A 26,879-nucleotide genomic window follows, 5' to 3' on the forward strand; every position below is an offset into this window, starting at 1 on the left:
TAATTTTTGTATTTTTAGTAGAGAGGGGGTTTCGCCATGTCGCCTAGCTGGTCTTGAACTCCTGAGCTCAAGCGATCCACCAGTAGGCCTCCCAAAGTGCTGGGATTACAGGCGTGAGCCACCGCGCCCGGCCGTCTACAATGATTTGAATCCAGTCACTACTACAGATTCTCCACCTGAGGACCAAATGGTTGCTCTGAGAAGCCCAGACCCCTGACTCCTTAAGTCTCACTGACTCTTCAGTCGGTCTAGGCGGCCCTTTCTTACTGATCAGTTCACTGGAGGCCATGACCCCCCACCCTCTGGAGGTGAGGTCAGGATTCAATACACCTGAGCGGTCATGACAGGTTTGCAATGCGCATTTTCCTGTTGAAGAAGCTAAGTCTCACAGAGGTAATGTGGCCTGCCCAAGGTCACACTGGCACTAATTTGTCTGAGATGCTGATTTAAGTCTCCAACCAAAGTTTTCCCACATGGCCTCCTGCTTCAGGTTTGCCCTCTCCTGAAGGCCTAAATTCAAGGTGCCCCCCTCCCTCACCGCAGCCCAGCGCAGCAGGACCTCTGGAGCCAGACGTTCCGGCCGCGCCCGCGCAAGACGCCCGACGGCACTGGCGCGGGTGGGCTGGGGCTGCGGCTCCGCTAGCTGGGCACAGGTAGGACGGCGGGGGCGACCGCCGGTCCAGCCCCTGGCGCCCGCGTGCGCTGTGCGCGCGTCCTGCGCGTCTCCCGGGACAACCGTCGGTGCGCCCCTCCCCTACCGCCTGGGCGGTTGATTGGATTCGGGAGGGAGGGGGCATGGCAGCTACTGCAGGGGCCAATCGAAGGCCTAGAAGGCCCCGTATGCAAATATGAGGGCCGGGTAGACCCAAAGTTAAGGCGAGCGCGGGTTGGGGTTGGGGCTGTCGGGCAGCCAATGGGAGCGTTACTCCTTCATCCTTCGAGGAGGTGGCCGGCAGGTGTGGTTGCAAGCTGGACTAGCAGCCCAGCGGGGCGAGACGGGAGAGTAGGAATCGCTGGTAAGAGAGCCCCAAAGCCCGGTGCTGGCTCCAGACCGCAGCCTCCTGGTGCCTGTCCCCTGAAAACCTCTCTAGACACGTCTCCTTAAACCTACGTGGGACCCAGGTCCCCAGGGTAACCCGCTGCCCTTCCTAGTGGCGTTCCACGGCGCCAGGCACTCACCCTCACGGTTCCTCGGCTCCGGGGCTCCCCCCTTTTCAGTCCCTCTTACTAAGGTTCATTTCCTGCCCTCCCCCAATTTCCTAAGCCACAGTCCACCAAGGAGCTGTCCCTTAGACACCAGCGATCCCTGGGACTCACACAACTCTCTTCACCCCCTTCATCCCCATCATGGGGTCATTTTCTTCATCACTGTTCTTCCTTTGTCTGGAGAAACCATCCAGAAAGACTCTTTCCATTTTTCATGGCTGGCATAGTCCTCTGCTGATGCCCCTACCCCCTTCCGGCGTGGTGTTCTTTCATTTCCAGTTGTTATTTCTCACCCCTCCTGAAAGAGTACTCTTCTGGTTTTGCAGAAGGTTCTCCTTTATGATTTGAACTCTAGGAAAAATATCACATGGGGGATGAAGTGGGAAGGGAGCTAATGTTTTTAAAAGCACCAGTATGTGTGAGGCACTCCAAAAAATATTTAATATTTATGCCAATCTTATTACTGTATTTTCTTTTTTGTTTATTTGTTTTAAGAGATTGGGGGGGAGAGTCTCACTTTATTGCCCAGCCTGGTCTCGAACTCCTGAGCTCAAGTGATCCTCCCACTTTGGCTTCCCAAAGTGCTGGAATTACAGGCATGAGCCACCACGCCTGGCTTATATTTTCATTTTACAATAGAGCCTTTATTTTGAACCAAGCACTGCTTTAAGGATATTAGAAATATTAACTCATTTAATCTTTAAAACGACTCCATAAAATGAATTTTTTTTTTTTTTTTTTTTTTTTTTTTTTTTTTTTTTTTGAGACGCAGTCTCGCTCTGTCGCCCGGGCTGGAGTGCAGTGGCCAGATCTCAGCTCACTGCAAGCTCCGCCTCCTGGGTTTACGCCATTCTCCTGCCTCAGCCTTTCCAGTAGCTGGGACTACAGACGCCCGCCACCTCGCCTGGCTAGTTTTTTGTATTTTTTTTTTAGTAGAGACGGGGTTTCACCGTGTTAGCCAGGATGGTCTCAATCTCCTGACCTCATGATCCGCCCGTCTCAGCCTCCCAAAGTGCTGGGATTACAGGCTTGAGCCACCGCGCCCGGCCTAAAATAAATATTATTATCGCTATTTTACTTACACAGAAGCTGAGGTACAGAGAGGCTAAGTTACTCACCCATGGTCACGCGTTCTAGAAACTAGTAGAGCTGGGATTTGGATCCAGATCCATCTGTCTTTGCTAGCAATGCCCTGAATATTGTGGAGAAAATTACTGGGCATGAGCCTGATCTGAATATTGCATCTTCCAATCTTGCAGAATTTCTCAGTTTCTAGCAGAATAAAAGATAGCATATAAGTCAGCAAGATTCTTATTGTTCCCACTACATGTGACCTGTCATTCTCAACTCTTCTTATTGGCAAAGCCCTTGAGCAACTGGGTGCCCCATCCCTCCCTTGTTAGTCCGTATTTTGCTTAGGACCCTTTCAGGCCCTGGGCTGAAATTCAAAGGGTGACTAAAATGAAAAGTCAAAAGACCACAAAAAACATCTTGTTTTATCCTGTCTGAATCAAAGCCCAAAGCACTTTTCTAGATGTGAAGCTTTTATCCTCCTAGTGGTCCTGTAATTATAGAGAAGATAGGGAATGGGAGAGGAAATAATTGCTCGGATTTTTATGACGTACTGAATTGGAGGGGCAAAGCTGAAAGCAAGATCCAGAGGTCTTACCTCCACGTCTTTTCTTCCCCCATCCACTTTGACATTTTCCAAGAGCTAGCCACTGGAGGCCTTCAGAGGGATGCTTCCAGTAGGGAAATGAGGACCAAAAGATGAAAAGGAGGTATGTGAAGGAAAACCTGTTATCTGGGGAAAGAGAGGGACTTCACAGACAGACACAATAGGCGAACCCTTCAGCGCTCTGTATATTCCTATAGACTAGAAAAAAAGTCCAGGTGGTGAAGGTCAGAGATGAAAAAACTTGGCTACAACTTGAAATATGTTCTCCAATGGTTCTCTTAATCAACCACCAAATTATTGTTTTGTATCATTTATAGGATACCCGTGTTCATTCAGTTTTGCAAAAGAAAGCACTAAACCGCGGGGTGCGGTGGCTCAGGCTTGTAATCCTAGCACTTTGGGAGGCCGAGGTGGGCCGATCACCTGAGGTCAGGAGTTTGAGACCAGCCTGACCAACATGGTGAAACCCTGTCTCTACTAAAAACACAAAAATTAGCTGGACATGGTGGCGCATGCCTGTAGTCCCAGCTACTTGGGAGGCTGAGGCAGGAGAATCACTTGAATCCGGGAGGCAGAAGTTGCGGTGAGCCGAGATCGCACCATTGCACTCCAGCCTGGGCAATAGGCTGGAGTTTTTTTGAAACTCTGTCTCAAAAAAAAAAAAAAAAAAAAAAGAAAGAAAGAAAGAAAGAAAAAAGAAAGCACTAAACATTTTCCACCCTCTGCAACACCTCCAGGGGAAAGGAGAGTAGTCAACAAGTGTAGTCCTTCAGAAGTGGAAATGAGACAGGGACCCTCCTCTGAGTTTTTTCCAAATAACCATGAATGGACCCGTCCCAGTGAACCCTTCCCACTGCTTATTCCCTCCCCCTGGTGGCCAATGTAGGACATTTTCATGCTGTCTAACCAGGATCTGGTTGTCAGCCTCTGGTTTGGAAGATCTCAAGATCAAACTCTGTACTAAAATGGAAGGAAAGATGAGAATTTTTTCAGTGTCTTAACTATCCTACTTGGAAAGGTGAACTGATACCCTTCCTTAATGACACAATCCCCTTTCTTGTGTCATTAAGAAAAACTGAAGATGGGCCGAGCACGGTGGCTCACGCTTGTAATCCAAGCACCTTGGGAGGCCGAGGCAGGCGAATCACGAGGTCAGGAGATCGAGACCATCCTGGCTAACACAGTGAAACCCCGTCTCTACTAAAAATACAAAAAGAAATTAGCCGGGCGCGGTGGCAGGCGCCTGTAGTCCCAGCTACTCAGGAGGCTGAGGCAGGAGAATGGCGAGAACCCGGGAGGTGGAGCTTGCAGTGAGCAGAGATGGCGTGACAGCACTCCAGCCTGGGTGACAGAGTGAGACTCCCGTCGCAAAAAAAAAGAAAAAGAAAGAAAAACTGAAGATGCTATTTTGCTATTTACTGTGTTTGTTACATTGGTAGTACAGCTCTTAGTCTTTTTTTTTTTTCTTTTTTCCTCTTTTTTTTTTTTTTTTTTGAGACAGTGTCTCCCTCTGTCGCCCAGGCTGGAGTGCAGTGATGCGAAATCGGCTCACTGCAACGTCCGCCTCCCAGGTTCAAGTAATTCTCCTGCCTCAGCCTACCGAATAGCTGGGATTACAGGCGCCTGCCACCATGCCCAGCTAATTTTTGTATTGTTAGTAGAGACGGGGTTTCACCATGTTTGCCAGCTTGGTCTCCAACTCCTGACCTCAAGGGACCTCAGCCTCCCAAAGTGCTGGAATTACAGGTGTGAGCCACCGCACCCGGCCTTAGTCTTTATTAAACTCTCTAAGGCACTTAGTCCACTTTGCATGTCCACTAACCCGGCATAATGGGAAGGTGACTTTGGGACCAGGAAGCTGGGGTTTTGATGGTGCTTCTGATTACTTGCTCTCTGGCTATGTACAAGTCCCCTCCCCTAGCACAGACTGGTAGAGGGCAGGGAGTTCAAAACCTCTTCTAAAAAGATTCCTTTCAGCTCTAACATTCAGGAATTCCATAGAAGTTTAGAAAATATTCTAATTACACCCTTAATAAGAGTCCTGGTACAATGTGGACATTGGTGAAAAGAAGGGAAAGAGAGTGAAAATAAATACAAGTAGAAACAATACAGCTGTTACCAGGTTATGGCAAATCTGGAGAGATCCAAGCCCTTGTTGGAGATGGGAATTTAGAAGCAGTTGGCTTTAAGGAAAATGATATGGAACCAACTGATTTTTTTTTTCTTTTTTTTTTTTTGAGACAAGGTCTAGTTCTGTCTTCCAGGCTAGAGTGCAGTGGTGTGATCTGTACTCGCTGCAACCTCAGCCTCCTGGGCTGAAGTGATCCTCCCACCTCAGCCTCCTAAGTAGCTGGGACTACAGGCACACACCACCACACCTGGCTTATTTATTGATTGATTAATTGGTAGAGATTGGGTTTCACCCTGTTGTCCAGGCTGGTGTCAAACCCCTGGGCTCAAGTGCTCTGCCCACCTTGGCCTCCCAAAGTGCTGAGATTACAGGCATGGGCCACCGTGCCTGTCCCTAACTAATTCTTAAGGGACTAAACTAAGATTGCTTTTGGGAGTTAAAAGATCAGTTACTTTACTTTGTGGTCACACCGTTTATGGATGGCCAGCAGAGAGGAAAAGGCAGTGAGGGGAGCATGGAGAGACAGGCTGTGGGGTCAGATGGACATGTCTCCCAACCCCAGCTGTGCCTCTTACCTTAACCTCTCTGTGTCAGTCTTCTCACCTGTAATAGAGGAAAGAGTATCTATGATAGGATATTATGAGGATGAGACATTATGTGTATAAATGCTTTAGTGTAATGCCTGCTACTTGGTAAGTGGGTTGTCAGTAGTCTATTGCAAGTGAATGAAACAAGCATTTTAAGTGCCAGCTATATGAGAAGGACCCAAGGTTGATGCTTTAACAATGTAAATAACAAATGTTATTTACCTAATGCTCACAACAACACTTCTATTATATAGCTAAGGAAAATGAACCTTGGAGAAGCTTAATCAGTTCATGCATTTATTCATTCTTCCAGCCCATTAATTCAAGGAACATATGGACATCTCATTTTCAGTATCTTTTTTTTTTTTTTTTTTTTTTTTGGAGACGGAGTCTCGCTCTGTCGCCCAGGCTGGAGTGCAGTGGCCGGATCTCAGCTCACTGCAAGCTCCGCCTCCCGGGTCTACGCCATTCTCCTGCCTCAGCCTCCCGAGTAGCTGGGACTACAGGCACCCGCCACCTCGCCCGGCTAGTTTTTTTTTTGTATTTTTTAGTAGAGACGGGGTTTCACTGTGTTAGCCAGGATGGTCTCGATCTCCTGACCTCGTGATCTGCCCGTCTCGGCCTCCCAAAGTGCTGGGATTACAGGCTTGAGCCACCGTGCCCGGCCTTCAGTATCTTTTCTAGACACTGCTAGGAGCTGAGAATGCAGAGACACAGCCTCTTCCACCAGGAAGTTCACAGTCCAGGGTTACATAGCTGATAGTGGTAGAGAGCACTTTGTGAGTACCTACTATGTGCCAGGCACTGTTCTAAGAACTTTGTGTTGCATTAAGTCAAATGAGTAAACTCATTTAATCTCTATAACTGGGAGAAGCCACTTTACAGACGAGGAAACTAAGGCAGGAGGTTAAATAAGCTGCCTGAGGTCAGACAACTAGGACGTGGCAGAGCTGGGATTTAAGTCCAGACGGACAGACTTTGAAATCTGAGTTCTTAGCCACTACACTGCAGCTGCCTCTTAATAAGTGACTTAGTCACCTATAGCTGACAGCAGAGGCCCTTACACCATGATGTATGTATATTTCAGGATGCCACCAGCAGCTCCTCTCACTCCTTTGTATTCTCCTTAGGCCATGTCTTTTGCCTTTCCTCCTTTTATTCCTCAAGGCTGTAAGGCTGCTTTTGGTGTTGGCACCAACAAAATTGGTAAGCAGGGCAGTAGGTGAGCAGGGAGTGGTTGCTAAGACTGGTAAGATAAGTCCTGTAGAACCAAATAAAGTCCACATCTGAAAAGTCTGAGAGGGGTCCCAGTTTCACCTGGGTCAGATTTAATTCTTGTTCTGAAAACCAGGGAATTAAAATGCTTTCTGGCTGGGCGTGGTGGCTCATGCTGCAAAACCCCATCTCTACTAAAAATGCAAAAATAATTAGGCCAGCACGGTGACAGGTGCCTGTAATCCCAGCTATTTGGGAGGCTGAGGCAGGAGAATAACTGGAACCTGAGAGGTGGAGGTTGCAGTGAGCCGGGATCGCGCCACTGCACTCCAGCCTGGGTGACAGAGCGAGACTCTCCTGTGTAAAAAAAAAAAAAAAAAAAAAAAAAGCTTTCTGCTCGGCCCTGGTGGAAGTAGCTTTTGTTTTCACTGGAAACTACTTGGAGGCCAGAGATACTAGAGCAGAACTGGTATAAATTCAGGTGTCTATAGGGTTAGGCCTGTAGCTTAAATGAAAGAAGTGGGCTGGGTTTAAGAAAATGTCACCTCTCTTGAGCTGGGTACAGTGGCTCATGGCTGTAATCCCAGCTACTTCCAAGGCTGAGGCAGGAGGATCTCTTGAGCACAGGCGTTTGAGACCAGCCTGGGCAACATCGCAAGACCATGTCTCTAAAAAAGAGATGTCTCAATGCTGCTATAAGAAAAATAGGCTGGGCGCAGTGGCTCACACCTGTAATCCCAGCACTTCAGGTGGCCAAGGTGGGTGGATCACCTGAGGTCAAGAGTTCTAGACTAGCCTGACCAGTATGATAAAACTCCGTTCTCTACTAAAAATACAGAAATTAGCCAGGCAAGCCGGGTGAGGTGGCGGGCGCCTGTAGTCCCAGCTACTCGGGAGGCTGAGGCAGGAGAATGGCATAAACCCGGGAGGCGGAGCTTGCAGTGAGCTGAGATCCGGCCACTGCACTCCAGCCTGGGCGACAGAGCGAGACTCTGTCTCAAAAAAAAAAAAAAAAAAAAAAAAAAAAAAAAAAATTAGCCAGGCATGGTGGCAGGCACTTGTAATCCCAGCTACTCAGGAGGCTGAGGCAAGAGAATCACTTGAACCCAGGAGGCAGTGGTTGCAGTGAGCCAAGATCACGCCACTGCACTCCAGCCTGGGTGATGGAGTGAGACTCTGTCTCAAAAAAAAAAAAAAAAAAAAAAAAAAAGGAAAAATAATAGCACAAGGATAACTGTTAGTTGGCTCCTGTGTCAGGGAGACAAAAAGGAGTGTTGGACATTGGGGCAGACTGGAAAGTGTCTACAGGAGGCATTACTGAGCTCTGGTTGATTGCTGACGTGAAGGAATAGAGACCCACTTCTCCAAAAGAAACGGAAATCTGCATTTTCTAGTAGTTGGCAACTATATATATACACACACACATATACACACACTATATATATATACCTACTATATATGTGTATATATGTACTCTCTCTCTCTATATATATATACACATATACTATATATACACATAGGTTTTTTTGTTTGATTGTTTTTTGAGACAGGGTCTCGCCATCACCCAGCTGGAGTTACAGTGGCATGATCACAGCTCACTGCAGCCTCAATCTCCTGGGCTCAGGTGATTCCCTTATCTCGGCCTTCTGAAGTGTTAGGATTATAGGCATGAGCTACTGTGCCCCAGAAGTAGACATTTCTGCAAGCTAGATTCAGCGTGCATGTCCCCAGTAGGCAAACTTTGAAGGAGATACTCTCTTTCAGGATCTTCGGAGAGACAGGATTCAGCCTTGGAGATTAAACAGGGAGAGAAGCTTGGGGGAAATGAAAGCAAGGAGGCCAAAGACAAAGCAAAAATGGTCACATGGCAAGTACTGTTTGCCATCTTGCACCTGTCTCGGGTACCATCCAAGATGGCTCTTATGTCATAGGCAGCCTAGAATACAAGGGAATGCAGGCAATAATTCCACGGTGACCCAGTTCCTCTAAAAGTGCATGGGCTCAGTTTTTTACTCTACATGGTTGAGGCCCTCTCATGCAAGAGCAAATATAATTTGACCTTTTTTTATTTTCTTTTCCTTTTTCATTTTGAGACAGAGTTTTGCTCTTGTTGTCCAGGCTGGAGTACAATGGCACGATCTCAGCTCACCACAACCTCTGCCTCCCAGGTTCAAGCAATTCTCCTGCCTCAGCCTCCTGAGGAGCTGGGATTACAGGCCTGCACCACCATGCCTGGTTAATTTTCTGTATTTTTAGTAGAGACGGGGTTTCTCCATGTTGGTCAGGTGGGTCTTGAACTCCCAACCTCAGTTGATCCAACCGCCTCGTCCTCCCAAAGTGTTGGGATTGCAGGCGTGAGCCGCCACGTCCGGCCTTTCTTTTCTTTTTTTGAGACAAGGTCTCTGTCATCCAGGCTGGAGTGCAGTGGTACAACTGTGGCTCACTGCTGCCTTAAACTCCTAGGCTCAAGCAATCCTCCCACCTCAGCCTCCTGAGTAGCTGGGACTACAGGCATGTGGCACTGTACCCAGCTAATGTTGTTTTTTTTTTTTTTAATAGAGATGGGTTCTCACTTTGTTGCCCAGGCTGGTTTTGAACTCCTGGGCTCAAGCAATCCTCTCACCTTGGCCTCCCAAAATGTTGGGATTACAGGCATGAGCCACTGCACCTGGCCTACTCTTTGAGACAGACACATAAAAGGAGCCACGACTTGTTCTTATCACTCAGGCAAGGACTCAAAAATGGGCAAAGAGAATTCGCACTTCCAGAGGTCAAATTCAGGGTCAGTTTTCTCTCCCCAAGTTAACATTAACCTTTAGGTAAACAGAGCCACTCCTCCTTGAGGGCTTGGTACATAGGAGCCATTGTGGAGGGCTAGGGGAGTGGAGCTGGCCGTTTACCTGCAAGGAAGGGAGCAGCCCAAGGTCAAGATTTCATATACCTTAGTTCCCCTGAACTTTGCCAAGAATGTGCCTGTTCACTGGAAACAATTGACTCACAAGACCCAGGGTTTATCTGTCCTGAGCACATCTCTTCTTCCTCCTGCTCTGGTGTCACCACAAAGGGTCTTGCCTGTAAGTGGCAGCCCTCTTCAGAAAGAGAAAGAAACAAGTGGCAATCCTTGGCTGACTTAACAATTCTGCCCTCCCTCTCATTGTAAGCATTCAATGGAAGCATGTATATGAAACTTCTTTGAAAAGCCCAGAGAACTATCCCCACATAAAAGCTTATTATTATATTATTTATAGGTAACTTCCATAGTTAAAGGGCTCCACACCACCAAATTTGGTTTTAGAAAGGAATAGAGGCCGGGCGCGGTGGCTCAAGCCTGTAATCCCAGCACTTTGGGAGGCCGAGACGGGTGGATCACTAGGTCAGGAGATCGAGACCATCTTGGCTAACACGGTGAAACCCCGTCTCTACTAAAAAAAAAAAAATACAAAAAACTAGCCGGGCGAGGTGGCGGGCGCCTGTAGTCCCAGCTACTCGGGAGGCTGAGGCAGGAGAATGGCGTAAACCCGGGAGGCGGAGCTTGCAGTGAGCTGAGATCCGGCCACTGCACTCCAGCCTGGGCAACAGAGCCAGACTGCATCTCAAAAAAAAAAAAAAAAAAGAAAGGAATAGAGAGAGGTGGAAGGGTGCAGTGATATTAAAGACATTGGCCATAGGGTATAAAAGTTGTCTAGAATTAACAAGTTTGGGGCCGGGCGCGGTGGCTCAAGCCTGTAATCCCAGCACTTTGGGAGGCCGAGACGGGCGGATCACGAGGTCAGGAGATCGAGACCAACCTGGCTAACATGGTGAAACCCTGTCTCTACTAAAAAATACAAAAAATTAGCCGGGCGTGGTGGCGGGCGCCTGTAGTCCTAGTCACTTAGGAGGCTGAGGCAGGAGAATGGCGTAAACCCGGGAGGCAGAGGTTGCAGTGAGCTGAGATCCGGCCATTGCACTCCAGCCCGGGCGACAGAGCAAGACTCCGTCTCAAAAAAAAAAAAAAAAAAAAAAAAAAAAAAAAAGAATTAACAAGTTTGGGCCAGGTGCGGTGGCTCACACCTGTAATCCCAGCACTTTGGGAGGCTGAGGCGGGCAGATCATTTGAGGTCAAGAGTTTGAGACCAGGCTGGCCAATATGGTGAAACCCTGTCTGTACTAAAAATACAAAAAAATTAGCCTGACATGGTAGCGGATGCCTGTAATCCCAGCTACTCAGGAGGCTGAGGCAGGAGAATCACTTGAACCCGGGAGACGGAGGTTGCAGTGAGCTGAGGTTGCATCACTGTGCTCCAGCCTGGGTGACAGAACAAGACACCATCTCAAAACAAAACAAAGCAAAAAAAAACCAAAACAGAAATAGCAAATTTGTATATAGAGGGGAGGTGATTCCCAAGACATTGTGGGGCTCTGGTGAGCCTACTCTTGTTGCATATTGCTGGTACTAGGCCAAATTATTGCAATCCCTCTGGGAAGCAACATGGTATTTTATATATATACATATGAGAAGTGATGTAATTTGCATATTCATTAACCCTGTAATATCAAGATATTAAGAAAATAACCCTAAGTAAGTAAAAGGCCTTCTGCACATGCAAGAGTGCATTTTAGAGCTATTTATATAATATCAAAATTGGCAGCGACTTACATTTCCAACAATAGGACAATGATTGGTTACATTCAGGTGCATTCTTTCAATGGAATACATACAGCCATTAAAAACTAGAAATGGTCAGGCGTGGTGGCTCATGCTTGTAATCCCAACACTGTGAGAGGCAGAGGCAGGCAGATTGCTTGAGGTCAGGAGTTCAAGACCAGCTTGGCTAACTTGGCGCAACCCTGTCTCTACTAAAAATATAAAAGTTAGCTGGGTGTGGTGGTGCATGCCTGTAATCCCAGCTTTTTGGGGGGACTGAAGTACAAGAATTGCTTGAACCCAGGAGGCAGAGGTTGCAGTGAGCCGAGATTGTACCCACTATAGCCTGGGAAACAAAGCAAGACTCTGTCTCAAAACAAACAAACAAACAAACAAACCAAAAAACCCAGAAACATGTAAACTCTGTTACAATGAAAAGGCTGTTTATGATCTACTAAGTGGGCAAAAAGCAAATACAAAATTGATTACAATTATATTAGAATAAGTATGCTTAGAAATTATTATTTTGGCAGGGTGAGGTGGCTCACACCTGTAATCCCAGCACTTTGGGAGGCCGAGGCAGGCGGATCACCTGAGGTTGGGAGTTTGAGACCAGCCTGACCAACATGGAGAAACCCCCATCTCTACTAAAAGTACAAAATTAGCCAGGCATGGTGGTGCATGCCTGTAATCCCAGCTACTCAGGAGGCTGAGGCAGGAGAATCATTTGAACCTGGGAGGCAGAGGTTGTAGTGAGCTAAGATCGCACCATTGCACTCCGGCCTGGACAACAAGAGTGAAACTCCCTCTCAAAAAACAAAAAACTACAACAACAAAAGAGAAATTATTATTTTTTATTTTTTAATGAATGAATTAATTAATTAATTTTTTTTTTTGAGACGGAGTCAAAAAAAATCGTGCAGTGGCATGATCTTGGCTCACTGCAACCTCCGCCTTCCAGTTCAAGCGATTTTCCTGCCTCAGTCTCCTGAGTAACTGGGATTACAGGTACTCGCCACCACGTATAGCTAATTTATTTTTCGTTTTTTTTTTTTTTTGAGATGGAGTTTCTCTCTTGTTGCCCAGGCTGGAGTGCAACGATCTTGGCTCACAACATCCTCCGCCTCCCAGGTTCAAGCGATTCTCCTGCCTCATCCTCCTGAGTAGCTGGGATTACAGGCATGCACCACCATGCCCGGCTAATTTTTGTATTTTTAGTAGAGACGGGGTTTCTCTATGTGGGTAAGGCTGGTCTCAATCTCCCGACCTCAGGTGATCCGCCTGCCTTGGCCTCCCAAAGTGCTGGGATTACAGGCGTGAGCCACTGCGCCTGGCCCTTTTTTTTTTTTTTTTTTTTTTTTGTATTTTTAATAGAGACCGGGTTTCACCATGTTGGCCAGCCTGGTCTCAAACTCCTGACCTCAAATGATCTGCCTGCCTCGGCCTCCCAGAGTGTTGGGATTACAGGCGTGAGCCACTGTGCCCAGCAATATTTGCCATTTTGAGCAAACATGAAAGAAATCTCATGGGGCCAGGGAGGATGAGATCTTTGCTGGACTTCCTTATATGTATTTTATAATTTGATCTTGTTTTTATTTTGGAATGGATGGTGGGGGAGACATAGTCTTCTCTGTGGTTGGTGTCTCTGAAGGTCTGCATCTGGCCCTGGGCTTGAATCTTACTGTTCAGTCAGCTATACATTAGTCCTGTACTCCACGAGCGGCAGTTGCATTCATTTTCAGGCCAGCATATTGTTGTGGGGGAGGTTCACTGCCGTGCTGAAACAGTTAACAGACCTCCTCAAAGCACCTCTACCTGCACCCTCTGGGACTAACTCTCTCAGCTAGGAAGGCTTGGGGCTTCACTGTCTCCAGACATTCACGCACTTTAATATTGTTTACCAGGTGGTGCCATGCATAGCATCTCTGGCTTCTCCTGAAAATCCCAGGAGGGAAAAACCAAGGCTAGGGTTGGCTGAGTGAGTCTCCAAGGTCACAGCCAATGGCAAAAGGTGGAATCAGCTCCCTCCCAGAGTTTGCATCAAACCACGGAGGCCGAGTGGCATTGTATAAACTGCAACCTGTTGCCTTGAATCAGAACCCTGGGTCACCACCCACATGAGCGAGGGAGGGGGTCCCCCTGCAGGTGGATCCCTGTAACTGCGGCTCCCTCTGCCCTCTCTCTAGGGGCCTGGTATTTCCCCAGAGCCTCCTCTCAGGCCAGGGAGATGCCACGGTGTCGGACTTCGGAAAGCCAGGAAGGGGCAAACTCCGAAGAGAAGGGGGACAGTTCCATGGAAGATCCAAAAGAAACCATCGCGCTGGCTTTTGTGAGAGTGAACCCAGGGGCACAAAACAGACTTCAGAATGCCCAGCAGCAAGGCAAGAAGAAGAGGAAGAAAAAGAGGTTAGGATTGAAAGCTGGGGAATGGGGAGCCATGTTGGTAAGAACAGGAAGGACCTGGAGGGAAGGGGGTCTTGGCTGATGATGAGAAGGTAAAGGAGAAGCTGTGTGCCGAGACTGTCAATATCTCACCACTTTTGGTTCATATAAAAAGAATCTACTTTTGATGATCTGTTTTATAGAATCAAATGATCGTGTGTGTAATCTAAAAAACCACACCTTGTCCTAATTTTCATTCTATTTGTGTTTAGGATGCCTTTAAAAAAATAGCAGGAAGAGAAGATTTCCTTGTTTTAAGAAGGCGCTTATTTGTCCTGGAAATTTAGTGCACCTTCAATATGATAGCACCATACTGACTTATCAGGATCCAACTGCAGCTTGTGCATTCCGGTTCTTGTTTAATATTTCACCATGCCTTGCTCCATTCAGACTGATTGATGAATGGAAAAGCATGTCCACTTTCTTATTCATAGCTTCCCTTAATGGGGGGAAGAGGAAAGAGACAAGTATTTTGGCCAAAAAGGTGTTCAATTCCTGTCCCTGATGAGCCAGTGGAGTAAAAGGCTTGAGGCAATATGTTAGTGAGAAGCTGCAAGCGAGATTAGCTGTAATGGCAACACAGAATTTCTACCTTCCGGGTAGAGTAATAGTACCCTGATGCCATGTTTTCCACCATGCTGTACCCCTTTGGACTCGTGTCTTCAGCAACAGGGGTGGTCAAACCAGGCTTAGCATGGCAGGCTAGATTTCAGAGAGCTCCACCTGGGACAGGATGTTTCTGGGCACAGTCACTTGTTCCGGCAAATGTGTTTCTGTCTTGCTGCTTTCCTTTTTCTCTTTTCCAGATGATTGGTGATCAATCTATCCAGCTGCCGGTATGAGAGTGGTGAGCATCTACATTCAGGGGATCTATAATGGGGACCCATCGGATTCTCCCAAAGCGTTGGGAAGAGTCACTTTTGTGTATTTGTGAGGATGGAAGTGTGTGTCTCCAAATCCTGTCCTTCAGTTCTCCTAGCTCAATGAACTACTTAATTAAGGAAGTTGGGAATCTTATTCCAAGAGTCATGGGTTTTCACCAGAATGGTGTGTACTTCAACTATCTGTAATTCTTATATATAGTGATTTGGGGATCTAATTGTAAGAGACAGCTGTTGCTGCAGCCAGTGGCTCTGTTTTAGAGCACAAGTTACAAACTTGCAGTTCGTGAACTGAACCTGATCTACAGACCTATTTTGTACTTCAGAGCACAGTGTTGCTGTTGCTTTTTTTTTTTTTTCTTTTTTTGAGACGGCGTCTTGCTCTGGAGCGCAGTGGCGTGATCTCAGCTCATTGCAACCTCCACCTCCCAGGTTCAGGTGATTCTCCTGCCTCAGCCTCCCAAGTAGCTGGGATTACAAGCAAGTGCCACCATGCCTGGCTAATTTTGTATTTTTAGTAGAGATGGGGTTTCACAATGTTGGCCATGCTGGTCTCAAACTCCTGACCTCAAGTGATCCACCTACCTCAGCCTCCCAAAGTGCTGGGATTATGAGTGTGAGCCACTGTGCCCGGCTGTTGCTGTATTGTATTTATTTATTCATTTTATTTTATTTTTTTTAAGACTGAGTTTCACTCTTATTGCCCAGGCTGGAGTGTAATGGCACGATCTCAGCTCACTGCCACCTCTGCCTCCTGGGTTCAAGCGATTCTCCTGCCTCAGCCCCCTGAGTAGCTGGGATTACAGGCATGCACCACCTTGCCCGGCTAATTTTGTAGTTTTAGTAGAGATGGGGGTTTCTCCATGTTGGTCAGGTGGGTCTCGAACTCCCGACCTCAGGTGATCTACTTGCCTCGGCCTCCCAGAGTGCTGGGATTACAGGCATGAGCCACTGCACCTGGCCATTTATTTATTTTTTTTGAGATGGAGTCTCGTTCTGTCCCCTAGGCTGGAGTGCAGTGGCATGATCTTGGCTCACTGCAACCTTCGCCTCCCAGGTTCAAGTGATTCTCCTGCCTCAGCCTCTCAAGTAGCTGGGAGTACAGGTGCACACCACCATGCCCAGATAATTTTTGTCTTTTTATTAGAGACAAGGTTTTGCCATGTTGACCAGGCTGGTCTCGAACTCCTGACCTCAGGTGATCTGCCCGCCTTGGCGTCCCAAAGTGCTGGGATTACAGGCATGAGCCACTGTGCCCAGACTGTTGCTGTATTTTAAATTCAAATGTGAATGCTTTAGGGTAGTCTTGTACTGTCCCGGTTACTGCAGGCACTTCTCCCATTCTAGGCCCTTGAAGGCATTTGAGTTTGTGTTGGAGTCAGCTCCTACTTATTAATCCTAACAGGGACAGAAAGGATATGACATCACAGATATAGTTTTGAAATCCAGTGTGTACTTTAAAAAAAGTATGCTTAATATACCATATACTAATTAAGCTTGGCTCTGACTAATGTTAAGGATTAGTTTATATTCCCTGAACATTCAGAGCTTGGTGTTTGGAGGAAAGCCAGAAGCTTGCTTTCTGGCAAAGGGAAGCCAGAACAGGCAAATCATTCACCCCAGATAACCTTCTATGGGGATCATTGAGTACAGGCTGGATTTTTCAGTAGTTTTCAACTCTGTGTTCCTTTATTTATTCTCTTTCTCTCTCTTTCTTTCTTTTCTTTCTTTCTTTCTTTCTTTCTTTCTTTCTTTCTTTCTTTCTTTCTTTCTTTTTCTCTTTTTCTTTCTCTCTCTCTCTCTCTTTCTTTCTTTTCCTTCCTTCTTTTCTTTCTCTCACAGGGTCTCCTGTTGCTCAGGCTGAAGTGCCATGAGCACTTCATGTGACATGAAACCTTCAATGGTGCAGTGGCATGATCACGGCTCACTGCAGCCTCAATTTACAGGGCTCAGGTTATTCTCTCCCTCAGCCTCCTGAGTAGCTGGGATTACAGGCATGCCCCACCACACCCAGCTAATTTTTTGTATTTTTAGTAGAGACGGGGTTTTGCCATGTTGGCCAGGCTGGTCTTGAACTCCTGGGCTCAAGTGATGCAGTGGCAGTGTTTGACTCTCCATTCTTGCATTAATGGAGACAGGGCAAGATGGCTTCCAGTCTCAAGGAGCTGAGTTCTCTCGCTTCAGTACTTGGTCTGGGAGCACCTAGTAATGGAACCTCCCCACCCCATGCTCCTCCCCCACTTCCCGGGCTAATAGGCCTTTCTTTCTTCAATAGTGCGCAGGGCCGCCCAACAGTACGGCCTTAGAGAGGGAGGGGAAAACGATGACTGGACTCTCTATTGGACAGATTACTCAGTATCACTGGAGCGGGTGATGGAAATGAAAAGTTACCAGGTATTTGGGCTAGTGATGGTCCTTGGTTTAAGTGCGGCATCTTACCCGGTGGGGCCCCATTTTTACACCTGTGTCCCAAGGAGATTTTGTGGTACTCCCATGTCCCTCGATTGCTCATGAATTCCGCTTCCCTTGCAGAAGATCAATCACTTTCCCGGGATGAGTGAAATCTGCCGGAAGGACTTGCTGGCCAGGAATATGAGCCGCATGTTAAAGATGTTCCCTAAAGATTTCCACTTTTTCCCTAGGACCTGGTGTCTTCCTGCTGAGTGAGTGCCCCCTGCCCTGTGCTTCCTTCTCCAGTCCTCTCCCCATTTATGTTTCCTCTTGCCCCTGATTCCCTGGTTGCCACTTTCCCTGCCCATATGATCTCCCATCTCTCTGGCTCCTGTTCAGGAAGAGAAGGGATAAAGGGTGTGTCCAAGGTTGAGAAAACACAAGGCTCTGCCTGTAAAATTAGATGACATTTAGGGGCTGGGTGCCCTGGAACCTGTACCTGCAGTTAGGGTTAGAGTTTGTTCTGACGCTGAAAGCTGTTGATTTTGAACTCATTCCAACCACGTAACTGTGCAGTTTCTGAATCTTTAAGGACCATGAGCACCTCTGGAGAGAGTGTGGTAGTGGTTAGCACCCAGGTTAGGAGCAGGGAGGGATACCTGACCTCTGTCCCATGCAATGCTATGGATAGCAGTCAGCACTTCCCCTTCTCTGCTCTCTTTATATCCATTTCAAAACGACATCAGTTCCTGGTATGTAAAATGCTCTGGACCACACCACCGAGGAACAGGAGAAATGTGAGATGACATACATGACCTGGGGTGCAATCTGGTGGCTGAGACAGGGCTGAGACAGTGAACAGTGCCACTATCAGATTATACTCACATGGCAGGGGCATCAGAGGAATTCCATCCTCCCCTCTCCACCCAGTGCTTTCCAAAACCAAGAGCTCCAGGGTTCTCAGACTTTCCTTCGCTTGTCTGGAACAAGTTTCAGGGCTTAGCAGCAAATTAGAAGGAAATGTATTTGCCATCAGGTTAACAGGAGCTCCAGATTTCATGGTTACTGAGGAACATTGCAGTGAGGTGATTTTTCCAATGGTTACAAGGTTCCTTTGAGTTAAAACACAGAAGTATAGCGAGACTGAGAGACAGAATCCACTCATTTAGTTTCTTTCTTTCTTCTGAATATACTTTCCACAAAATATGTTCAAATATATGATTTGCTCTCTCATACTCTGACTAAAATGGAGGCGTCACAGATGAGACACTGAAGCCCAGCGCGGGGTGAGAGACTGATGGATCCAAAGTCACATCACTTGTCAGGGCTTGAGCCAGGTCCAGAACTCCAAAGCTCCTACCTGCAAGCCCAGAAGACCAAACTACCCGTGCCATGGTCACCTTGATGGGGCATGCAGCACTGTGCCCGCATTATGTCATGCAGCTAAGCACCACAGCAGATGGGTGTCGTTATTATCTTTACTGTACAGATGATGAAGTTGAGGTTTAGAGAGGTCAAGTCCTTGCAAAGGGTTGCACCGCTGGTAAGTGGTGTTGCTTGGGCTTCAACCCAGGCCTGAATTCCCTCTGAAGCCCACACTCCCTGCTGTGTGTGCTCTACTGCCTCCCATTGCTGGACCTCTGGGCATCTGTCAATGCCAGGGCTTTGTCACATTAGATAGCTTTTCTTTCTTTTCTTCATAAAGAGTTAGCCTTCCTTTTCATTGTTCCCCAGCTAAAGATGTATCTTGTTCCCTCCCTGCTCTGGTAGCTGGGGAGATTTGCAGACCTACAGCAGGTCAAGAAAAAATAAGACATACATTTGTAAGCCGGATTCGGGCTGCCAAGGGAAAGGTATATTCATCACCCGGACAGTGAAAGAAATCAAACCAGGGGAGGATATGATCTGTCAGCTCTATATTTCAAAGGTACTTCCTCATTGTGATTATTTATTTATCACCCACAGCAACCGCGGGCTTCAGCCCTACTGGACAGAATGCGAAATGAGGGAATGGAGGGTGAAGACGGAGGTGGAGCTGACCTGGCTTCTGCCTTGCACTTTGTCAGACCAAACGTTCTGACCAGGGGTGCTGGCACGTGCCTGGGCCAGAGTGTCTCTTATCCTTTTACCCTTGTCAATTGGTCTGGCCCTACCAGGCTGGCCCTTTTCCTCTAACACATTAGGGCTAGGGGAGCACCTTCGGTTTGGGACAGCCCTCATGTGGGAAAAGGGCATGGTACTAGAGAGCAATCAGCTTTTCTCTTTGACTGGAGGTCGTCGGTCACAGCCCACTGTGGGGAGGGAGCCCTCTAGGAGCGTGGACAGAGTGGGACACACTGATCTCTCGGGGAAGAAATGGCCAGGAGATGACATTGCAGAGAGGACTCTTGTAGAACTGCCACTGTGTGTTGGCTGCGCAAAGTGGCTCAAGCCTGTAATCCCAGCATTTTGGGATGCCAAGGTAGGTGGATTGCTTTGAGCTTAGGAGTTTCAGACCAGCCTGAGAAACATGACGAAACCCTTTCTCAACAAAAATTAGCCAGGTGTGGTGGCACATGCCTGTAGTTCCAGCTACTCCAGAGGCTAAGGCTGGAGAATCGCTTGAGCCCAGGAAGCAGAGGTTGCAGTGAGCCAAGATTGTGCCACTGCACTCCAGCCTGGGCAACAGGGTGAGATGCTGGAGACCCTGTCTCAAAAAACAAAACAAAACAAAACAAAACAAAAAAACAGAAAAGAAAAGAAAAAGAACTGCAACAATATGTAGCCCTGAATGGTGACAATATGTCCATGCATCAAAAGACTATATTTTATTTTTATTTCTTTAGAGATAGGGTATTGCTCTGTCACTCTGACTGGAGTGCAGTGGCACAATCATAGCTCATTGTAACCTCAAACTCCTGAGTTCATGCAATCCTCCCACCTCAGCCTCCCCAGTAGAGCTAGGATTACAGGCACACGCCACCACATCTGGTTAATTTGTAATTGTTATTTTTTTGAGACAGAGCCTCACTCCGCTGCTAGGCTGGAGTGCAGTGGTGCAGTCTCGGCTCATTGCAATCTCTGCCTCTCAGGTTCAAGTGATTCTCCTGCCTTAGCCTCCCAAGTAGCTGACACCCACCAGCACAGCCAGCTAATTTTTGTATTTTTAGTTGAGACGGGGTTTCACCATGTTGACCAAGCTGGTCTCAAACTCCTGACCTCAAGTGATCTGCCTGACTTGGCCTCCCAAAGTGCTGGGATTACAGGTGTGAACCACTGTGCCCAGACTAATTTTTTATTAAAAAAAAATTTATTTGTAGAGATAGGGTCTCTATGTTGCTGAGGCTGGTCTTAAACTCCTAGGCTCAAGAGATCCTCCTGCCTCGGCCTCACAAAGTGCTGGGATTCCCAGTGTGAGCCACCGTGCCTGGCTTATCAAAGAATTTTTATTTATTTATTTATTTATTTATTTTGAGACAGGGTCTCACTCTGTCACCCAGGCTAGAGTGCAGTAGTGTGATCAGGGCTCACTGCAGCCTCGACCTCCTAGGCTGGAGCAATCCTTCCACCTCAGCCTTCTGAGTAGCTAAGACTACAGGCTTGCACCACCACACCTGGCTAATTTTTTTTGAATTTTAGTAGAGTCAAGGTCTCACTTTGTTGCCCAGCCTGTTCTTGAACTCCTGAGCTCAAGCAATCCTCCCTCCTCAGCCTCCCAAAGTGTTGGGATTATAGACATAAACCACTGCACCTGACCCATCAGAGGACTTTTTTTTTTTTTTTTGAGATGGAGTTTCGCTCTTTCGCCCAGGCTGGAGTGAAGTGGCGTGATCTTGGTTCGCTGCAATCTCTGACCCCTGGGGTTCAAGCGATTCTCCTGCCTCAGCCTCCTGAGTAGCCTCCTGAGTAGATTATAGGTGCCCACCAACACGCCTGGTGAATTTTTGTATTCTTAGTAGAGATGGGGTTTCACCATGTTGGCCAGGCTGGTCTCGAACTCCTCAGATGATCCATCTGCCTCAGCCTCCCAAAGTGCTAGGATTATAGCCCGGCCTCAGAGGACTGTTTAATGTTTCTCTGTTTAATTGCCAAGATACCTCTTAGAGGTGGTTACTTGTGTCACTTGACAGATCAGGAAACCAAGGCACAGTGTGGTTTAGTGACCTCCACAGGGTCACATGTTGGGACCCAGAGCCCAAGTCTCCTTGTTCTTCTCTCTGACCCTGGACAAGCCTTCCCTCCACAACACTAGGCAATGTTGGAGCCAACTCCATGGAAACAAGGCAGGAGCTAGTGATTTTCAAGTGTAAATTTCTCCCCTAATGCATGTCTGACTTCTGTTCTCTCCTTCCAGCCCTTTATCATTGATGGGTTTAAGTTTGACCTACGGATTTATGTACTGGTGACATCCTGTGACCCTCTCAGGATTTTTGTGTACAATGAAGGACTGGCCCGCTTTGCGACGACCTCTTACTCCCGCCCTTGCACAGACAACCTGGTGAGCTAAGGGGACACACTACCTCACCCTATCCCCATAGCATGATTAAAAAAAAAAATCCTAGTTAAATCCACGTTCTCAAGACATTGTGAGGGTCATTTGTTGAGCGCTTGCTATGTGCCGGGTTTCATTTAGCCCTCCCAGGAACCCTCAGAGAGAGGGATGATTATCTCCATTTTACGAATGACGAGATTAAAACTCAGAGCATAAGGGACTTGTCCAAGGTCACATAGATAGGAAGAGGTGAGTCTGGGGCTTGTGGCCAGGTCTGCCTGACTCCAAAGCCAGAACCACAGTTCAGGGGTACTCAAGGAGAAAAGGCCATGGATGAGCAGCCCTGCCATCCCCGCCTTTCCTGGACCCCCAGGACTCCTGAAGTTTTTCTCAGGCTGGGCACAACCCAATCTCATAAAGAATTGGTTTTTTTTTTTTTTTTTTTTTTTGAGATGGAGTTTCATTCTGTCGCCTAGGCTAGAGTGCAGTGGCACAATCTCAGCTCACTGCAAGCTCTGCCTCCCGGGTTCACGCCATTCTCCTGCCTCAGCCTCCTGAGTAGCTGGGATTACAGGTGTGCACCACCAGGCCCAGCTAATTATTGTATTTTTAGTAGAGATGGGGTTTCACTGTGTTAATCAGGCTGGTCTTGAACTCCTGACCTCGTGATCTGCCCACCTCAGTCTCCCAAAGTGCTGGGATTACAAGCATGAGCCACCACGCCCAGCAGAATTGGAGTTTCTTAGGCTTGAGGCTGCAGGACACCCCTTCTTACTTCCTCTATTTTGCCACACTAAATAAGCCCTAAAACTTCCTTTTCTTTCCATCCCTTCAAGCTCCAGGGGCCATGGGAGGGCACAGAGAGGAAGCAGGGGGCCTGCCCTTCTGAGCTGACCCCACAGATGTGTGTCTCTTTCCCCAGGATGATATCTGCATGCACCTGACTAATTATTCCATTAATAAGCACAGTTCAAATTTCAGTCGAGACGCTCACTCTGGCAGTAAGAGGTAAGGAAGAGGCTTCATTTTTCTTTCCTTTTCCTACCAACCTCAGAACTGCTTTCTGGGATTCTACCCAAACCCTGTCAGTCCCCATCAGTGTTTCCATCTTGGGTCACACGGTCTGAGAAAGTACTTCTTTGCTTCTCAACCCAGAACAAATTCCTTCGTCTCTGCCCTCTTGGCTGTTAATCATTAAAAGAAGGCCCCATCGTAAACCCTGGGAGGCTGGGAGAGGGAGAGATAAACATGAGCTGTTTCCCCAGCAGAATATATACACACACCAAAACATACCCTTATTACAGTTGGCCCTTCTGATATTTCCAAAGCAACAGATATTTACTGATCTGCCACGTGAGAAGGACTTGCCAAGCAGTCATTGCTTGGCCCGTGTTCCCCTGGGTGTTGCTCCATTAGAGATTCCCAAATGATGTGTCACAGTACCCTGACATGTGGCTAGCTGGCTTGAAGATTCCTCAGAAGGGGGGAGATTGAGAGCGGTTCACGACAGTATCTTCATGACAGGCTTTTCCATTCCTGTTATTGTCTAATCAGGTCTCATTTGAGTTTTAAGAAAATGGGAGACTGAAGAATGTGAACTTGACCAGGTGAAGGGGGAAAGGGAAAAGGAGCAAGTATTTCTGAGGCTTCATGTGTGTTGGGGTCTGTGTTTGGTGCTTTCTGTGCATTTTTTATTGCTGAATTTTTCTTTTCTTTTTTTTTAGACGGAGTCTCGGTCTGTCACCCAGGCTGGAATGCAGTGGCGTGATCTTGGCTCACTGCAACCTCCACCTCCCGGGTTCAAGCGATTCTCCTGCCTCAGCCTCCCAAGTAGCTGAGACTATAGGCATGTGCCACCACACCCAGCTAAGTTTTGTATTTTTAGTGGAGACGGGGTTTCAACATGTTGGCCAGGATTGTCTTGAGCTCTTGACCTCGTGATCCACCCGCCTCGGCCTCCCAAAGTGCTGGGATTACAGGCGTGAGCCACCACGCCTGGCCTGTTTTTGAATTTTTCACAGCAACACTATGGCAAAGGCATTGCTATCTGCTCTCTGTAGGTGGAGAACTGTGAGTTAGGTGCCATCTCCATCTTACAGATGAGGAAACTGAGTCTCAGAGGTTGTGTGAGTTACCCCAGGTCCCACAGCTGTGACTGCTAGACTGGGTGGAGAAGCGAGGTCTGTTAGACCCCAGAGCTCATTCTCTTTTCTAACGCACCAAGCTTCAGAGGACCACTGAACAGGCTATCAGTTTGGCTTCAGACCATCAGAGAGGCATGTGACATTTCATGACCCCCCCAGTGGCAGCATTCCAAAAAGCACACGGAAAATCACTAAGTTAAGGCTGCTTAAAGGGGATGTGGAAGACTGGTGGGACACAGTCTCCCCCTTTTCCAGAAGATGTCAGCCACCTGTGCTGCCTGAAGCTCTGCCACTTCCTCCTCTCCTCCCCACCTGGGCTATGGGCACCAGCTGGGCCTGTTGCATTGCTGCGTTCTGAGCGTCGGCACTCTGGGAGGTCTAGCTTGTAGTCCCGGCTCTGACACTTGCCAACTAAGCTTGGACAAGTTACTTCATCTCTCTGAGCCTGCACTTCTTGGTCTGGAGGATGAATGTGATGAGACTCCCTGCCATGCCCTGACACCTCACAGGGTCTCTGTGAGGTTCAAATGACTTGTGATGGCAACATAGACAGTGTGTGTGGTTACTGTCATTTTTCATTAGCCTAAGGGCACAGAATGGAAAGGTTCTCATTTCCCTCCTCCAGTGAGAACTGGCACCCCAACAGCAGGCTCTGGGCCCTCGGCTGTGATGGAGGAGTGTCTTGGGGTAGCAGAACTAAGGTGAGGTTGCAAAGGCTTCAAGTGTTGTTCTGCCTCTTCCATTTCCTTCTTCCTCTGTTCATCTCCCTCTCACCCCACGGTGCTTCTCCATCCACTCTCTCCTGGAGCAGCCGCCTGCCCCCGTGGCCTCCGCCTGCCCTTGCTGGGCTCAGCCTGTCTCCCTTGGGCTCCAGGTCCATCTCTCCTCATTTCCACCTGGACGTCTTCAACTCAGCATTTCCCAGTGTGGGTGTGTTCTCTCTCCTCGCCTCCACCCCAGCACTCCAAATTGGTCTCCCTGCCCAACTTCCTCATCTCTACCTTCTCATCTCCAGGGCTGGAGAGCTTGGACATTTCTTTTCCTAGTGATAATTTACATACCTGAAACCACTTAATCCTCCTCAAAACAACACTATGAAGTCGGCATTATTATCGTCCCTATTCTGCATATTAGGAAACTGAGGTGTGAAAAAGTTAAGTAACTTACCCTGGGTGGCACAGCTAGGAAGCTGGGATTGAAACCAGGGCTGTCTAACCCCCAAGTTGGTGCCCTTACCCACTAAGCCATGCTGCCCGTGCCATCCACTCCATGGGCAGGGCACTGTCTTTTTTTTTTTTTTTTTTTCTTGAGACGGAGTCTTGCTCTTGTCACCCAGACTGGAGTGCAGCGGTGCGATCCCGGCTCACTGCAACCTTTGACTCCTAGATTCAAGCGATTCTCTTGCCTCAGCCTCCCGAGTAGCTGGGATTACAGGCTCCTGCCACCACGCCTGGCTAATTTTTTTTTTTTTTTTTTTTTTTGTATTTTTACAACCCTCACGGTCAATATCAGCCATTGCCCATAGCTGTTCTTTACCCAGGGCACATTTGTCTTTTGTCCCTAGTTGTACTTTGCTCCTTGAGGGTTACAATGGTGCCCTGGCCTTTGAGGTTCTTCCTATAGTGCTGGGCAGAGTTCTTATCTCCTCCTTTCCCTCCCGTTTTGTTTCTCCTTTCCTCTTCCTCCTCTCCATCTTTTGAGACAATCTGCTTCTCATACTGACTGTCTCATCTGTCCCAAAGTTGGCAGTTGAGGTCAACTGCCGTCCCTGTCAATACCCCACTGGGGCACAAACTCAGGAGTAGTGCTGCGGTCACAGTGAAGGAGAAGACAGGAAACCTGAAAACCTGGCAGGATTCTCTGGCAGACACCAAGCCATCTTCATCTTTCAGTGTGCTCAGCACATGGCTGGTATTAAATTGAATTGACTCACCACTGGGCATTATGAAATTATACAATAAAGTATATTCATTGTGATGAGTCCTGAGTCATCAAGAAAAGGTTATGTTATATGTTGTCGGGGAATTATATAATCTATTTCAGGAAAATTTATTTCCCAATTAGGCAAATTAAATACATTTTTTCCGCTCGAAAAAAATTGGCTTAAAGCGATCTGGAAAATCCATTTATGTGCAATACTGTTTTCTGACAATGGCAGGTAGAGGAGGTGGCCTCTATATTGAGTAGCCTTGGCTTATCTGTCTTTATATAAATGCATCCTTGGTTGTTTCACATGTGTGTTGACTCCCTGAATGGTCCTGAGGCTTCCCATGACAGAGGTGACAGTTTCTAGTGTCCCCTCCTTGCATGAGGCTTTGCATGCACCAAAGGCCCTTATCAAATGCACATTGTCTGGCCGACCCTGCTTCCTCCTCCTTGACCCCTTGGGCTGGGGTCTAGTGAGCTTTTGAAACGGCCTGGATGAGCCGTGTCTCTTGTCGTTTTCATTATTTCTGCTGTTCACTCCCCTGCACCTCCTCCTTCCACATTGCCACTTCCACTTTGGCTCTCTGTGCACATGTATGTGCATGTGAGGGGAAAAATGTCTGTCCCCACCACTGCCTCTTGGATTTGTGAGATCCGTCCTCTCTCAGTAATGCCCAGCTCAGAGCTGGCTGAGCACCCACTCAGGTATTTCTTCATGAACTGTTCCACATGAGGTAGACATCTCTGAGTTTCTTTGTGATCAGGCGACCCCCAGCTGTCTCTGTTTGCCCATGACTGAGGGGTTTCCTAGAATTCAGGACTTGCAGTTCTAAAACTGGGACAGTCCAGTTTGCCTGGCACAGTTGGTAACCTTATCTGTGGACATGCCCTGGGGTGCCTTTTCCTTGTGGGCAGCCCTAAAACAAGACTTCTGTGTCATTAATATCCCCAGAATCCCCTCAGATGGCTGAGGTGGGACCCAGGCATCAGCGTTCTTAAAAGGCTGCCCACATGCTTCTAATAAACCCCAGAGGCTGAGGAATCATTGCTGCCAAAGTAAAACCATGGTGTCGGGGGGTTTTCTTGACTCATCCCTTCCCCTGCGGATAGATGTTTTGTGGGTCACAGTGAGAGCGTCCTGACCATGTCTTATGTGACTGCATCCGCACCCACCCCAGGG

The 26,879-nt window shown here is 47.7% G+C and overlaps 1 protein-coding gene across 3 annotated transcripts in view; it reads left to right on the forward strand.

Moving 5' to 3' along the window:
- Positions 1–758: 758 nt before the first annotated feature.
- TTLL6 (tubulin tyrosine ligase like 6) overlaps positions 759–26,879 on the forward strand; it is a 55,168-nt gene continuing 29,047 nt past the window's right edge. The window contains exons 1-8 of one of the 3 annotated variants that reach the window (XM_050762497.1): positions 782–1,016; positions 2,919–2,987; positions 13,631–14,733; positions 17,043–17,161; positions 17,300–17,430; positions 18,929–19,085; positions 21,492–21,635; positions 22,552–22,637. In XM_050762497.1, coding sequence (XP_050618454.1) covers positions 17,141–17,161; positions 17,300–17,430; positions 18,929–19,085; positions 21,492–21,635; positions 22,552–22,637 — 539 coding nt within the window. In that variant the 5' untranslated portion in view covers positions 782–1,016; positions 2,919–2,987; positions 13,631–14,733; positions 17,043–17,140. Of the gene's footprint in view, positions 1,017–2,918; positions 2,988–13,630; positions 14,734–17,042; positions 17,162–17,299; positions 17,431–18,928; positions 19,086–21,491; positions 21,636–22,551; positions 22,638–23,653; positions 24,475–26,879 lie in introns of those variants that run through there. The other 2 variants (XM_050762496.1, XM_050762498.1) reach the window with 2 other exon arrangements.

This window comes from Macaca thibetana, chromosome 16, assembly GCF_024542745.1.
Source record: "Macaca thibetana thibetana isolate TM-01 chromosome 16, ASM2454274v1, whole genome shotgun sequence".
Classification (NCBI taxonomy): domain Eukaryota; kingdom Metazoa; phylum Chordata; class Mammalia; order Primates; family Cercopithecidae; genus Macaca; species Macaca thibetana.